Source organism: Sinohyriopsis cumingii, chromosome 1 (assembly GCF_028554795.1).
Source record: "Sinohyriopsis cumingii isolate HCF-2022 chromosome 1, ASM2855479v2, whole genome shotgun sequence".
Classification (NCBI taxonomy): Eukaryota; Metazoa; Mollusca; class Bivalvia; order Unionida; family Unionidae; genus Sinohyriopsis; species Sinohyriopsis cumingii.
In genome coordinates this window covers 93,985,138-94,000,771 of record NC_142961.1, presented here as the reverse complement: position 1 = coordinate 94,000,771, position 15,634 = coordinate 93,985,138, and the positions used below count along the sequence as shown (strand labels likewise).

The window sequence follows — 15,634 nt, the reverse complement described above, 5'->3', positions numbered from 1 at the left end:
TTCTATGTGCTTGGCATCTATGGTTACAATTAATACAAAGGAGCATTGATGTCTGTGGGTAAATAAAGAATACATTGCAACATATCGGGGGGATTCAGAAATACATAAAAACACAATTACTCTTTGGCTAGGTGGGGGGCATCTGTCTGGTGGCCCCCCCCCGGACATAATTGATTCACGCTACAGTATGGAAGCCTACGCTACTTATACAGATTTCATGGAAATATTTTATTCTTTAATCCTATGTTGAAAAAGGAATAAATGATAACAACACAAGGTTAGTTTCTTTCTTTTTATTATCAATTAAGCATTTTATTTAGTTATTTTATTGCAATGTGCAGTCGGGGGGGGGGGGGGCAAGCACGTTTCTTAAGTATTGGGACATATGACCCAAGTGAAAAAATGTTTCACCATAAGTTCTGGGACAGGAAAAAAAATTTTTTTTGTCATGTCCCAACATATATATATGCGGTAAATACGGTATATGTTATAATGAAGCATAGTAAATATATAATTTTACTGCAGCATAATGTTACTGGATCCAATACCTTATTTACTTATAAAAGGAAGTATATTGTAATAAATGCCTTATAATGGTGAGGGCATGCTGTGTTTCTTTGCAAATTTCTTGTGGGAGGGCACGGGTTTGATCCCCGGCCGAGTCATACCAAAGACTTATAAAAATGGTACTAACAGCTGCCTCGCTTGGCGCTCAGCATTAAGAGGTTAGTGTTAGGACTGGTCGGTCTGGTGTCAGGATAATGTGACTGGGTGGGACATCATGCTACATGTCTGTGGCATGATGCCCCAGTGCTAGACATCACATAAACTGTCACACTGCAGACATCGTAGTGATATGACTGAAACATTGTTAAAGCTATGTTAAAATTCCAAATCACACACACACTCACACACAGGTTATAAACAAAGTATGGTCTGAGTTCATGAATCAGGGTTTTGTTTTCAGCCCATGTATTTCAAGGTACACAATTGTAATAATAATAATGATGATGTTGTTTTAGTGTTTATTAAATATTTCTTTCATTTTTCTTTATAAAACAGTTTTTTATTTATTTTGGGAGTTAGGTGTACAAACCTGATAAATTCTGATGTGTATGTAAGTGCATATAATTTCATTATACAGGAACATTTACCTCTAGCCAAGTTTGTGAATACATGTACCTATAATTTTGTGGACATCATCAGAAGTTTTCTTGTCATAAGTTATATTATACACATACAAGCACAATTACATGATAATATTTTATATAACAAGCTTTAAGAAAACCAGACTTAAGAAAATTTCCAAATGATGGGGAGGGGGGAGGGAGCACTTTCTGACTCGAGGTCTGTACCATCCATCTTTGATAACCAGCATCTGATTTAACCTAACTTTTAAATTTTACCTCCCTTCAACTGTGAAAATTGCTGTCCCATACATGTATTGTAGAGAATGTTCAGACCATATGTACAATTAATATTAGTGTTTTGAAACCATAATCTATTGCTTTATGTATCTTTCAGGTTTGAAGAAACATGAAGCTGAACCTTTAATTAGTGAGAGTGAGGAAGAATTATAGCTAAAGTGGAAATACCGGATTGCAATCAAATGGTTAGGGGTCTGCCATCTTGAATATTGGAAAAATGGCCAAAAGAGATAGCTAGTGCTTTTATCTTCATTTATTCTAACATTTATGTCATCAGGTATTTGTGATCTTTGGATGCATACTCAGTGCTTTTGTGTTACTAATGATGTAGATCATACTGTTGATAAAAGTAAATACTTTCTTATACATGGATCTAGAGCTGTTTCACTTAAATTTACCTTTGTACAAGAGGCTGTAATAATTGCAGGGTGATTTTCTATGTCTACAGGGCAGAACAGAAAACAGTTGGAGTAAAAAAATACCAGGACTGTTTCTGTTCTTGATGGGGATTAGTTCTCTCAAATTTGGAATATTGATAAATCAGTCTTTTTACTTGTCATAACTGATAGCTTCCAATGTCAGAATCTATTTACGGTCAAACAGATTTCAAAACTTGAAGTGATCCAGTAAAATGGAAGAATTTTGACATATTGTGGATTAATTTTGTATAAAATTTTAAAGATGGACAAAGTTCATATTTTTGCAGTTAATATTTTGTAATGAGCTTTTGGCTGTAATGGTTGTAGACCAGACTAGTTTATGCGATGGCCTTTCATCTATCATTCTTCTATCCATTAGCTTAAGTTTCTTATAACTACTACTCCTACATGCACATTTAACCTTTGCTCTAGCTGGTCTTAGATGAAAATGGTGCTGCTCAGACATCCATTATCCCCACCACAGTGGTCATCTGGAAAATCTTTTTATCTCTACTCCACTTGAATACTGACTTATGATATCTAGTTGGTCCTAAATGAAAATTGTGCCACTCAAAAACATAGCCACAGTGCTACTTCGGATAAATTAATGGTCATATCAACATGTGATTTTCACTAAAAGATTTATGATGATGCTTTGTTCATCCAAGTTGAAAACTGTGCCAGTAAGAAATCCATCTTGAAAGTCTTGCTTTTGCTGCTTGACCTGAACATAAAGTTATATCAACCAGGTGTACAACTTAAGGCTTCTGGTTTGTCCCAAATAAAAATGGTGCCGATCTGACCTCCATTATGGATACCACAGTAGCCTCTTTGAAATATTGTTATTGCAACTCCTCCTAGATGGATTTCACTAAAAGACTTGTTGTGAAGTCTTTTGGTCCTAAAATGAAAATGGTGTCAATTGGACTTCCATTATGGCCATGGTTACTGCTTTCTTAAAAACCTTGTCATCACTACTTGTCTTGATGGGAAAGTCATATTGACATACATCTTTTACCAAAAGACTTAGTTTCTAGTTTGGCCTAAATCCAAATGATGCTGATCTGACATCCACTATGGCCACCATAAAAATATCGGAGATGATTTCAACACTTGACTCTTTAAAAGAAGAAATGATCTTATCTTAAATTGCAGGAATTTCTTTTACCTCAATGGAGCATCAGGCTCTTTGAGGAAACTCTTGTTATCACCTATCCAATTAACTATAAATAATCGCAGACCCAGCTGATGTGAATGAATCTTGAGTCACTAACGAAAGTGTTAAATAGGCCTGTTGCTTTGGTCATTTTTGTGAATCATTTTGTGAAAATTTGTAAGCCAGAGCTGCATGCTTCATTGTTTGAAAAATAATCTAAACCAAATGAAAAGTGATTATTTTCTGTCATATAAGTTGAACTGAAATAGCTTGCATTTGCTTACTAAATCAAAGTATAGAGATTTCATGTGTTTATGTGATAATGTTTACAGTTGTAATTCCATCAAATTATCAGCTTTAGTTATGAACTGATTTATTTCATTATCAGTATTATAAGATATTTCCTGTATTCTGATAAACATTTGAAGCCACTGATGTAGTGTATCATGGTCAATGAAATGTTTTGACATTTGCTGCCAAAAACTTTAATTTTAATATGATAAATGCTGTATAACAGTGTTCAGAATTTGTAATAAATAAAGTTTCATAACCATGATGCACAATGAAAACGTCAATTGAAAGAAACATTATGTAACATGTATTTGTGTGCATGTATGTATGTTTGTATGTGTACACACACACACACACACACACGCACACACATTAATTTTGGACATCAATTTTGTCAAGATCAGTTTGAAGTATGCAGTTTGTCAGACAACTGCATTGTGTAGATATTAATGAGACTCTATCAAAGAAGTTACATTGGTTCCTCTCTTGACAGACTCATCTTCAGAAAGGCCATCCCTTGTAAAAAGCCTCCTTTCAAGATACCACACTAGTATATTTCAGTCATTTTGGACCCCATATCAGTGACCACCCATTGTATTAGACCACATTTTTATTGCACATGGAGTGGTACATAAGAGAAGGACAGTTGTATTATGATTTAAATTTGTATTTTCCATTCATTACTGATAATTGATTGACTTTAAATTATTTTTATCAGCGTGCATAGTTAGTTTATAAATGTTCACATTATAATATACATTGTACATTGTTTTTAGAAAATACCTCATCAGTTTTCCAAATAGACTTCAGCTCAGTATTTATAGACAGCGATCTATTGATTAACAGTGACAGACTGCCAATTAATCAAATTGTCGTACATGATCTGGATGTTTTGTGATATCAGGAGTACAAAATTTGAACTCTAGCTGCAGATTCAGAAATTGGAGACTATGTTAAATGGAATTTATACAGCATGAATTAGCTAAGTATGGAATTTTGATAATTTTTATTTATTCTCTGCATAGTTTTGGAAGAACAAGATTTTTTTCTGAATTGTAAGTTCCAAGTTTAAATTTTCTGCTCTGATATTTCCCGACTGCAGATTTTGCGCTTGTGGTGGATATTTTATTTCATTTCTTACCAGTATTATCAAATACTGACACATACATCATTTTTCCAATTGCACCATGGTAGACACTTTTCTAAGGGCAGTGTTTTAAGTTTCTTTTTGCAATATTTCACAAGCCAGGTACAGAAATAGTACACTCTGGTATATTGGGAAGTACCTGCATTCTTCGGCACTGTTGTGTTCATAATGTTTGAGTCTACAAGTTTATTATTTTAAAATATGAGAAACATCAGGTACATTATTTACTGGTAGTGGAAACTTCTTATTTCCTTGGGGTCTTTCCATTTAGATTGCCTTCAGTACGGTTATTTTAGAATTTTGTTTCAATTAATCTTTGAAAATCTTCCAAATAAATTCATCATCTTATTAGTAATAAATGTTATTTATAAAACAAAAATGGCATTACACCTGAATAGGTAAAAAACTGAGTAAATCACCTACTCAAATGAGTCAAAGAGATAGTTTTTGTTTAGTTTAGTACCAATGATGATGTCACTGTAAATTATGGATAGGAGTGTATAATTCAGATGGTGCTGTTTTGATTTGTTCCTAGTTCATATGCCCAGATTCATATTTTCATTCATAATACAAAATAGAAAGCACTTGCTCCACTTAATTTTTAATTTTTGAAAGATTCTCAGATATTTTTTTAAACATACACTCTTATTTTCTGGAAATGAGTAACTGTAGCATCATGTTTTGTTTACCTGATTGTATTTCTAATTACAAATATTCATATAAATTTTTTAATATTTTATATAGTCGTACCCTGTATGACAGACTATGCCTGTCCTAGTCCAACAATATTTTATAAATGATAAAAACATACCATTTTCTTTTTCTTAGAATAAACAACTGCAGATCATTGAGCCCATCCCTTCTGTTGTAACATGATAGTCTCTTGGAATGGAAATCTTTCACATGAGTAACTGTTTGATAAAACCTGCAGTAAATAGGTTTTGAAAAAGACCACCTGTCATGGGTTATCTGAGTTTTCATACACTGATCAACTGTTTTATGTAATACAGTGATATATAATGACAGGCCACCTATCTTTTGAGACCACTTTTTGTTGGCAAAAGGGTTGGTCTTAAGACAGGTTTCATGTATAAAGAATAAACTTGCCTCTTTTCATGAAGTGACCTATGTTGAGAAGGGCCCTGTAAGAATATGGTTCATACAACCTTGAAAACAATCTGGCTTGTGGGATTGTTGTGAAAATTTCATTTATTTTTGGGAGAGGGTTTTAAGTATAATATTTTTTTTAAAATTAAAAAGTCATGAATTTTGCCCAAAACCTTGAATTTAATAACATAAATACATTTTAAAACAATATGTTGATTCACTTTTTTAATAGAATTTCATTCTCAGAAACATGATGTTGTTTTGTGTTTTCTTTATGCTCTGGAGTTACTGCTTCTCATAACATGCAGTTGTGAACCAATGTTCAACTTAGTATAGGTTACAATTAAACTTCCTTCAGAATAAGTGCCCATTTAAAAAGTTTGGAAAATACTGCAGATATTGTTGAAAGTCCTTGGCAAGCAGTCATCAGAGTTTGGAACATGAAAAAGGAGGAGAGTGTTTGATACATCAATGTCTACATAGTGCTTACTTGAGAAAGTAATGAACTGAGTAGAGATGCCAACCTTTCCAAATTGTTGAAATTCCAGAAAATCAAAATTTGGTGAGATACTAATTTGAACAGGCATTTCCTCTGTGGACAGTGCCAGTATGATTGACTTGAACATAGAATATAGTTTCTTATTCATATACATTCCCCAGTTATATTAACATTAGGGAATAAGCTTACTTTCTTCCAAATCTAGCCCTCCAGAAAGGTAAGAAAATGTTCTTTCCATCTATATCATAGAAGACAGTGAGCAAAAACCTTTGCCTGTTAATTCCCCTTGACAATGCCAGGTATACTAGTTCCAAGCTTTGCCTAATGATCTGCTTGATCTGGTGATAGATCCACCCTGGAAGATTCTGGCAAAGCCAAATCTCAAACAGCTGTGGTCATACATACTCCATTCCTGTCCAGACCAACTCCTCCTTCATGCCTGGTTCATGTCGAGATTTCCCTCTGAAGGACAAAATTCAAACTTTTCAATCATGGAGAGAATCTCACAAGCAGGAAGTCCCTTTAATTTGAAGACATCACAAGGTGGAGTGGCATATATTCAGGGACTGGTGCAAAGACAATAACTTTGTCCCTTTGAGTGCCTGACTCCCACAATTCACAGAATTTTATATTTGGCTTTATGAGGAGATTAAGCTGGTCCTGATTACCATCAAAGACTGCCGTTCCATGATATCCAACCCATTCTGGCATCATGGTAGACTAGATACCAGTCATAAAAAAAGATCTATCAAACATATCCAAATTTTATTTAAATAGACCTCTGTCTCTCATCCTGTTTGCTAAATGGAATCTCTCATTGGTCCTAACATGGCCCAATGCAGACAGATTTAAATCTTTAAGCAGGGCATCAATGAATTTATCATATAAAACTTAAAGCATACTCTTTAAGTCTCCAAAGGTCAGGGTCACCTTATGAAGATTTCAGCCCATGAAAGTAGAACAATCTTCATGAGCCTTGCTTTCAAACACAATGTTGTTGATTGAGACATAATAGAAGCTGTTGGCTGGCACACTTGGTCAGCCTTCTCAGGTTTCTGTCTCAAGGAACAAGAGACAAGAAATGCAGCCCAGTTCTCCACCAGACCATGCTAACATCAGTACAGCCTGCATTACATGCAATCTAATTCTTTCACTGGATTCACCCACATTGTTCTTGTTCAGAAGAGTTCAGCAACTCTTTTCATAACTGGTTATGATTGTCACAGGCATAAAGATTGTTGGCTATGCTACAGCCAAGTTAGGAGAGGAGGATGTCTTTCATATAAGGAATCCAACCTTCATCCCTTGAAGGATGCCTGGGGTATCGGTAGGATACTAAGCATTCCCTCCTATTACCTATTCTCCTAATGTTAATGTGATAAATATCATATTTAAAGGAGAAACCAAATTTTCTTAGTAAATTATGCTTTGAAAATACTTACCTGATCACATTACTTTAACACCTGCCATCCTTTCCGCCATGCAAGCATACTTATTGATCCATCACTCAGCTTAAAACTAGCAACACCTGGCTTTGTCAAGAGGACGTAATTGGTAAGGGTTATTGCCCTTTGTCTATATGATAAAGCTGAAGAAATTTTACATCGTTTTGAAGGGCTGCATTTGGGAGATAGTTATCTTATATTGCCAAATGTTTATGTGATTGGGTATGTATTTTCAGAGAAACATAATTTATTTAGAAAATTTGCTTTCTCAATGCTTTCTGTTATCACTGACGTAAAAACATTCATAATCAGTTGTATAACTAATGGATTAAAAAGTTCAGCCACAAATATATTGAAATAAATATAAAAAAATAAAAGAAATTTTCTGCAGGATTTTAAGAACTACTTTATCAGTAGGTCACTGACAACAACAATAGAGTAAAAAATCTTCAAATTTGATGATGTTGTTCCATTGGACTTGGATAATTAGAATGACTTGTCTAGTACATTGGCTGTCCATGACTTTCATTGTAAATGCTGTGGCTAATGACCTGAAGGTCTTCCATAAATTGTTATGTTCACTTGAATAATGTTACTTTAGATAGATTTTTACTTTAAAGTTAGATACTTGGTTTAAAGTTAGATACTAGGTGCACATTTAAAATGGACTTGTGATATTATATCATACATTCACTTATAATTCAAGTCAGACTGCAAATTACAAAGCTTCTGATCTACCTTAGCATAATATGCTTGCAAATCAGGGTTTATCTTGTTTGTTTGACTGATTACTTCAAACAAACCGCACAGACCCTTATCTGCGGATGCATTATTTGAGAGGAGATCTATGTCTGTGCAGTTTGCAGTTGAACTCATAAGCAAGTATATATTATAATGAAAATTATAATTCAAATTTTGGTTTTTGGAGATTTCTGTTTATGACAAATACATAATTTTTCATACGAAATACATTAGGATCAACAGCTGACTGATTGCAGATTGGTCAGGATTGTTTGGCAAGTTTTATCAGCAAAATTATAGTAAGGTGTCAGTTAGAAATGTTGATCACTTCTTACTGTTTTCCTGTTCCATTTTATTGTATTGAACTGGTATGTAATGCGTGTCCTGTCTGTCCAAATGTATCTCTATACATATTTTCATTTCTGGAGAATAACTCACACATTTCATGCTATTTCATCCAAACTTGGAAACATGTCAGGCATGTCATATAAAGAGTCCTTTTGATACTTGGAGTTTTCTAGAGGTGTGTATTGTGCATTTGGATAGTGATACAAAACATACCAAAATATCTCTTACCATATGAAGGCTATTCAGTACATATTGTGATACAGGAGTGACAGTACAGTATGTATCATGATACAGTGATACAGACTTCTACCTAGTTCTTGTGTAGTTGCATATAATGTCCATGCCACTGTGTTTGACATCTGCAATTTTCCATATTACATATTTTAATGTTACCATGGAAAGAAAGTGTGGTATAAGTAGTAAAGAAAATAATACTATATTGCAGTGTACATTTGGTAGACACCGTTATATAATTATGCAGGGGACTGAGCAAATATGCTGTCTTTCAATAACTCTTGGCTAGAATTATGACTAAAGTAGAACTTCAGTAATTTTACATCAAGCACTCATGTGATCAGTATCTGTCAAAGGACTTGATCATTTCCATTGTAAAACTTTTTTTTCCTACTACCTCCAAAAAGTTGGAAAGACCCAAAATAACTTAAATATATGGGCTCTCAGCAAAAGTTTTCAACATTTTACCATATTGTTAACTTAACTAGTGTAGTTCTAACTGTATTTTTTATTAATTATTTAAGATTGCTCATTTCTAGTGTAAAGTATACTTTTTGATACAACCTCCAAACTTGAATGGGCCCAAAACAATACAGCCCAGAATAGTAACATTTTCACAAATGTTTTTGTATTTTTAATTCTGTTCTATTTATCTGTTATTCTGCATTCTTGCAGCAGATGACTAGGCAAGGAGCAGATGATGTAAAACTTAGGCAGGGAAGAAGTAGCAATTTCTTTGCAATATATAGAAAAATATGTGCACTGTCTCATTATTTGATTATTTTTTTAAATGAGTGAATCACAGTTCTGTTCAACTGGATATAATTTGTTCTATAAGGTTTATCAAAAGTACGATACATTTGTAGTCATGTACAGTACAAGTACCCAGAATCACAGTATTGGAACATGTCTTTAAGTGTCATTTTTTGTGTGTGCTAATTTGCGCACCTCCTGATAAATCTTTGAACCTGACTTTGATTTGTTTCAGTATGCAGTATACCTGATTTGTCATGTTTCTGATAATTTTATGCAAACATTAGGTTTTTTAAAAATAAAATTTACAGTATCATCTTGGAGAAAAGTTCCTACACACATGTTCCAATATTGTCCAGGGTTTTCCCGGGGTTGTTCTTCCACCATTAATACTGGCCACCATGTATAGCCTATCTTGTGCTGAAAAATGGCATTAAACCCTATAACAACAACAACCTTTGGCCATCAGACCTATAAATATTTAGGTATTGGTATGTTATGAAGATCTATACAAATCCAAATAAAAAATACATCTACCCAAATTAAACTGTACCCCTGTAACAATTTCAGTCTGTACATTACAAAAATTAAACCAAACATTAATCTTGTATGTAATAATTTGGTTCACATCATAGCAGATATTGACACGGTCAGTGTTGAAAATACTTATACTACTTCGTATGTAGATGGATATTTGCTTCATGAATTTTCACATAGAATATGTTTTCTTCAGAATGGATTTTCTATTAGACTTCTGTCATGCAAGGTACATGAAAGCCTATAGGATCTAACAAGGACATTTCTCCTCTGATCACCAGTAAAAGTTGTACTGGTCTTGTTTATCAGGTTTATATATAATGCAATATCACAATCAGATTGGTCATTTCTGTATTCATTGATATGTTCTTGCTGTTCTTTTTATTATTATTATTATAATTATTATTATTATTATTCAGATATTTTATGTTTTGATAACTTGGTGTAAAAATAAGTTTCATACATTTTCATCTTACATTTACATGGTTAAAAGTAAAAAAGACTTTGCATAATATTTTTGCATGACAGAGCAATACTATTTAAGAAATGTAGCCTGCATTTTATTTAAACAGCACAAAAAAAATAGTTTTTTCATCTGAATTTTCCTAAACCATTCAAAGTCAAAGTTGTGATACATACCAAATTTACTTCATCAATGAGTAAGCTTTACATACATGGTGCATAATGTACATGTCATTAGTTAATGTTTGTTAAGAATGTAGAACATTTGTCTGAAATCTTGTACATTGTATAAATTACTGTGTACATATATGTATACATATAGTGAAGTGTACAATTATTTGCTCAATGTGTATTTTGAAAAAAATTTAAGACAGTAAACCAATGTTTTTCCTCATGTGTATTTAAAGGAGTAACAATTAGCTTATGCTCACTGCTTTTATTTCATATTTTATTTACACGCACATCTGAAGTATTAGAATAATCCACCAGGGCTACTATAATAGTTGCGTTATCAAACCTTGGCAGTACGAGGGTATTTAAAATGTTCTAAATATTAGTGCACTGTACAGTAAAATTTCTTTGTTTGTTAACAATAAGTACATTAATGCATATCAGATTTCTTTGTTTGTTAATAATAAGTACATTAATGCATATCATCAAAGTACTTCACATGCACTTCTGGATAATTTCTCAACTGCATTGCAGCTTTCATTGAGTAGATAGATACCTCGGGTTACCGTACGCAGAAGATGATTCGGTTGTGTTCAACACCTTTGGCAACACTTTGGAATCATACAAAATGTCCAGTGACACTAGCAGAATCACGCACGGGTACTTTGACGACAAGACTTTTGCATCGAGAAATAATGCCTATAGAACTCTCACGACAGTTCGACTACTTCCGATTTCTAGCCTCTGCTTGTTTTCTTCGATCTAAACATGATTATTTTCTCACGAGTCGGGTTGAAAACAGTAAATACATATTTCATCACTTGTGATAATCAAATTCTTACGTTTCTGGTGAATCTTTTCATGTCTGACGAGTAGCAGTTTGGCAATTTCAACCCGAGATTGCTTTTGAGCAGCCGTCAACAAATACGGTACCCATCTTGCACAAACATTTCTGAGCTTGCTTCAAATACTTTTTCAGTACATTAAATAAAAGCTGACTAATTACGATACAATTCATGTTTTCCATAGTGTATCAAGTATCTTCGTCAATTGAGCCAGCAAACAGTTCCAGCTCAACAATGGCAAAGATCTTCTAGAACCTGGTTCTTCTTTCGTGAATTTACAACCATCTTTAAAATGAATAAACCGTGTCAGAATTGTTTGATACGGCGGAGATTACATTCGTAAATTCGGCCTTCATACATATTCGGGAAGTACTCTAAGAAAGTACAGATTTGGCCGTATGATTTTTACACATTATTAAAATTATTTTATTTCGATCTTTTTAGGTCATTAACATTTACCTGTGTTATATCACAAGCATTTATATGCAGCTGTCGGGCGTGCTGTGCTTGCAGCTGCATATCATTTTATCAAGCGTTATTATACCTATCGATTACAGCTAAGTTTATTGACGGGTTCAAAGAAACTAGGCAGTTAAAATATTAAGAATAAGCAGTTAAAATATTAAGAATGTTTGAAATATCCGCAGTATTTTAAAAATAAAATATACCTTAGATTCAGTACCTGGTAATGAAAGACGAGACATGCGGACATAATCTCTTAATCTCCTGCAAGACAGCTTCAGTGCGTTTTATGTCGATGAGTCAGTGGAGGTTTCGAATGGTACTTATACCACTCATTCGGAATATTATTCTTTTCTTGAATGAGAGTATTCTTCTTCCAGGGTCCAACTAATCTTTTACCTTTGTTTATTGACACATCGTCAAAGATTTGTGGTGTTGCACTTAGCCAGCATGATCGATTTGACAATCATAAAATTGTTCTCTGACCAGAAGCATGATTCTTTTAACCATGTGATGAGGGATTGGCCATGTAATTTTCGGAGAAATGTAAGAAGGGTTGGGGTGATGGTAATTTTTTTAAAACAAATATATATTTCAAATAGCGTGGAAAAGGATATTCTTGCTCTAATTTATATGAATTATATATACATATATATTTCCGCTGTGGCATTGCTTCATTGCACTTAGAAATGGCTTCGGAGAATTTCTCCAAGTGACTGTTCTGCTTCGTTTCACAGCGTTGTTGATCAATTCAAACACAACATGAATGTCTGGTGTAGATGCCATTGCTACATTATTGTCAAAAGCAGTTTTCTATTTGATTTGCACGTTGATGTATTCGATGGCCATTTTGATGTTGCTGTCTTAATTGGTCATTTCAATATCGTCGTCGCAGAGATCGCTCACGGAGTCTCAATATACGTCAGCAACGGAAACATTTCTTGCACAAAATCATACAAAGAGTTTTTCGCGCCTCTTATTAATGCTTCGCCAAGTTTTCGTCGTATTTGCACAAACACGATCCCTAACTTTATTAATTCATCAAGATGCTCCATATACTTATTTGAAAAGTCATCCAACACATTTGGGCCTCTTTGACAAATCGGTATGACGCATTGAGGCTAAATGGTTGCTAAATATTTTCTGTGACGTTGCAAAACATACAATTCTCTAGCAATTAAATTCCCACATTCATTACGCTCAAGAATCCATTCAAAATACTTCACGCGTCAATCGATGAAGCTTTCAAAATTGTATATACACGCTGTCAATGTTTAATATGATATTCTTACTGAATAGGATCGAGTCTCCGCTCGGATTGTGCTTGTGGACAGTATTTATTTAAAAATGATATACACGCTGTTGTCTCAAGCTGTTGGAACACGTTCTTACAGTCAACGTACGTCTTCTAGTTTAATGTTGATTACAGCAGTTTGAATTTGCAAACCCAAATGAACGTGAAATCTTAGAAAGCTCAGGCGTTGTTTCAAACCAGACGACGTCTCAAATAAGTATGTGTCTCTCGTACGTGTAATTCACATTGATAGTACGTCATTCGATTTACTAACAGTAATTCGAGTCGATTTCACACCGGCTATGTTCAATATCTTGTATAAGTCAAGAAATGTTTGATTCATCTTTGAGAATTATAGAAACGTAGAATATTACATTTCCTTGATTTATAGAGGAAACTGTATACTGCAGGCAGAGAGCCGCAAATCAACATTAGCAGTGATACAGTTGTCTGCCTGCGAGCTCACGGCGCCTGCATTGATTTGCAGTACAATAAAACTGGGGCACCGTGTGAAATCTTCGCTTGGGGGCCAAAGCTGGTTACAACCGCGGATGCAAACATGAGTTAAAACAAATCTTCAGTGGAAAATGTTATGGGTATTCCCAGATGTGTTATGGACCTGGAAACTGGACTTGGTCAGGTACTCTTAAAGCGCCATTATCATACTACTACAATCGAAGTGAAAATCATTGTTGAGAAATATTAGTATTTCCTATTAGAAAGTACAATCTTTGAACCGGTAATGATATAGGCGAAAAATCTAACGAGTTATTTTTTTCCTTGCTGTATAGAATATGGCCAAAAATATTTTGATCAATATATTAAGTGTTCGAACATATTCAACTGTAATGATCATTCGACGACAATATCACTAACTGTATAGTGGTAATACTTAATCAACTTGTGTAGTCTTGATATACGAATATGAAAATTTGAAAATTTAAGAACTAAATTTGAACTGACCAACAAATTCAATTGACAGATAGGTATAGATTCACTATTCAGATTGATAGGTTTAGATTCGCTATTCTCTAATTGATCTTAACACTTATAATTTGATTGTATTACTAGCACATTGACATATTATACCTTTAATATACCGTCGAAACTCACTTATCAGTCGAGTATATCTACAAACTGCACCTACCCAGATCTGCCGTCTTATAATGCACCGGCAGGTCTGGGTCTATGCAGTTTGTTACGATTAATTAATAGAACAAACAACATGAACCCTGATCTGCCGGAGCATAATGCGCCCGGCACATCAGGGTCCATATTGTTTGCAGTTGGCCTTTAAATGTGGGACAGTATTTACGGTACATCTAGAGTTAACAAACAAGTGTCTGTAATCACCTTTAAAATATTCTTACCTATAATATAAAAGTCATCTTATTTAACGGACTATTGATCTGGACTCTCTACTACTGCACGTGCAACAAATTGGTCAGGGAACCTACCGTGTATTTTAATAGGTCCTAATTGTCAATGGTACTTCTCAAGCGAAGCCGGTTTAGACTAGAAACTATTTTATTTTTTTCTTTTCTTTACTGCACGGAGTGCTTTATAAAACAGCACCTGCACCACGACTACAACGTATTCATTTCTTGCCCGTTTATATTCTTACTTTGCCTAGATCCTCATTTGTTTTCGCACTCATAAATTTGTTGCATTTATTGCTGCAGTCAGTGTTCATATCCTTCTGCGAGTGTGTGTTTGACAAGTTGTGGTTAAGGTTACGGTTATTACATACAACAGATCAATACTTTCTTTTGTTTCATTTCGTGCAATGCGTTTTTATCTTTTCTTCTCTTTTATAAAAACTACTCTCACTCACCCCAGTTTTGGAAATGTATTAATTGTTTGCGTTGCTTGTTTGGGGGATAGGTGTTTTGGAAAAGGGAGATCTGACCTTTTCCGCTCACCTTGCATATTGTTACTATTTGGTTCTCATTTCCTATGCATTCTTATTATACATTGTTTGGCAACTTTGAATTTCTGTGACCTAATAAACTTTAAATTGATTTTGTCATAATTGTTTTCTAACCTTGCAAAATTATTATTTATGTCTGAAAACTCTTCTCATGTGTCAGAATGTGACAGGAGTTGAAAAATAAAGGTTGTGTTCAGTTCTGTTCTGTTCGTTAATACTATTTTCCTATGCCATATTTTTATAGAAATATACTGTTTTCTTTTCTTGGGCTTATTTTACTAGCTTCCTTTACCCAATTCAGATTTTGATGACTTAGAGGTAAAGTTTCTTCAAAGGAAAACGATAATCACGTGACATCTAAATATA

The 15,634-nt window shown here is 34.0% G+C and overlaps 1 protein-coding gene across 1 annotated transcript in view; it reads left to right on the top strand.

Annotated features, from left to right (window-relative positions):
* Positions 1-15,468, top strand: part of LOC149807363 (solute carrier family 71 member 1-like) — an 82,775-nt gene extending 67,307 nt beyond the window's left edge. Inside the window, exon 13 of the mRNA XM_089965893.1 lies at positions 1,525-15,468. Coding sequence (XP_089822019.1) covers positions 1,525-1,580 — 56 coding nt within the window. The 3' untranslated portion in view covers positions 1,581-15,468. The remainder of the gene's footprint in view (positions 1-1,524) is intronic.
* Positions 15,469-15,634: the final 166 nt, after the last annotated feature.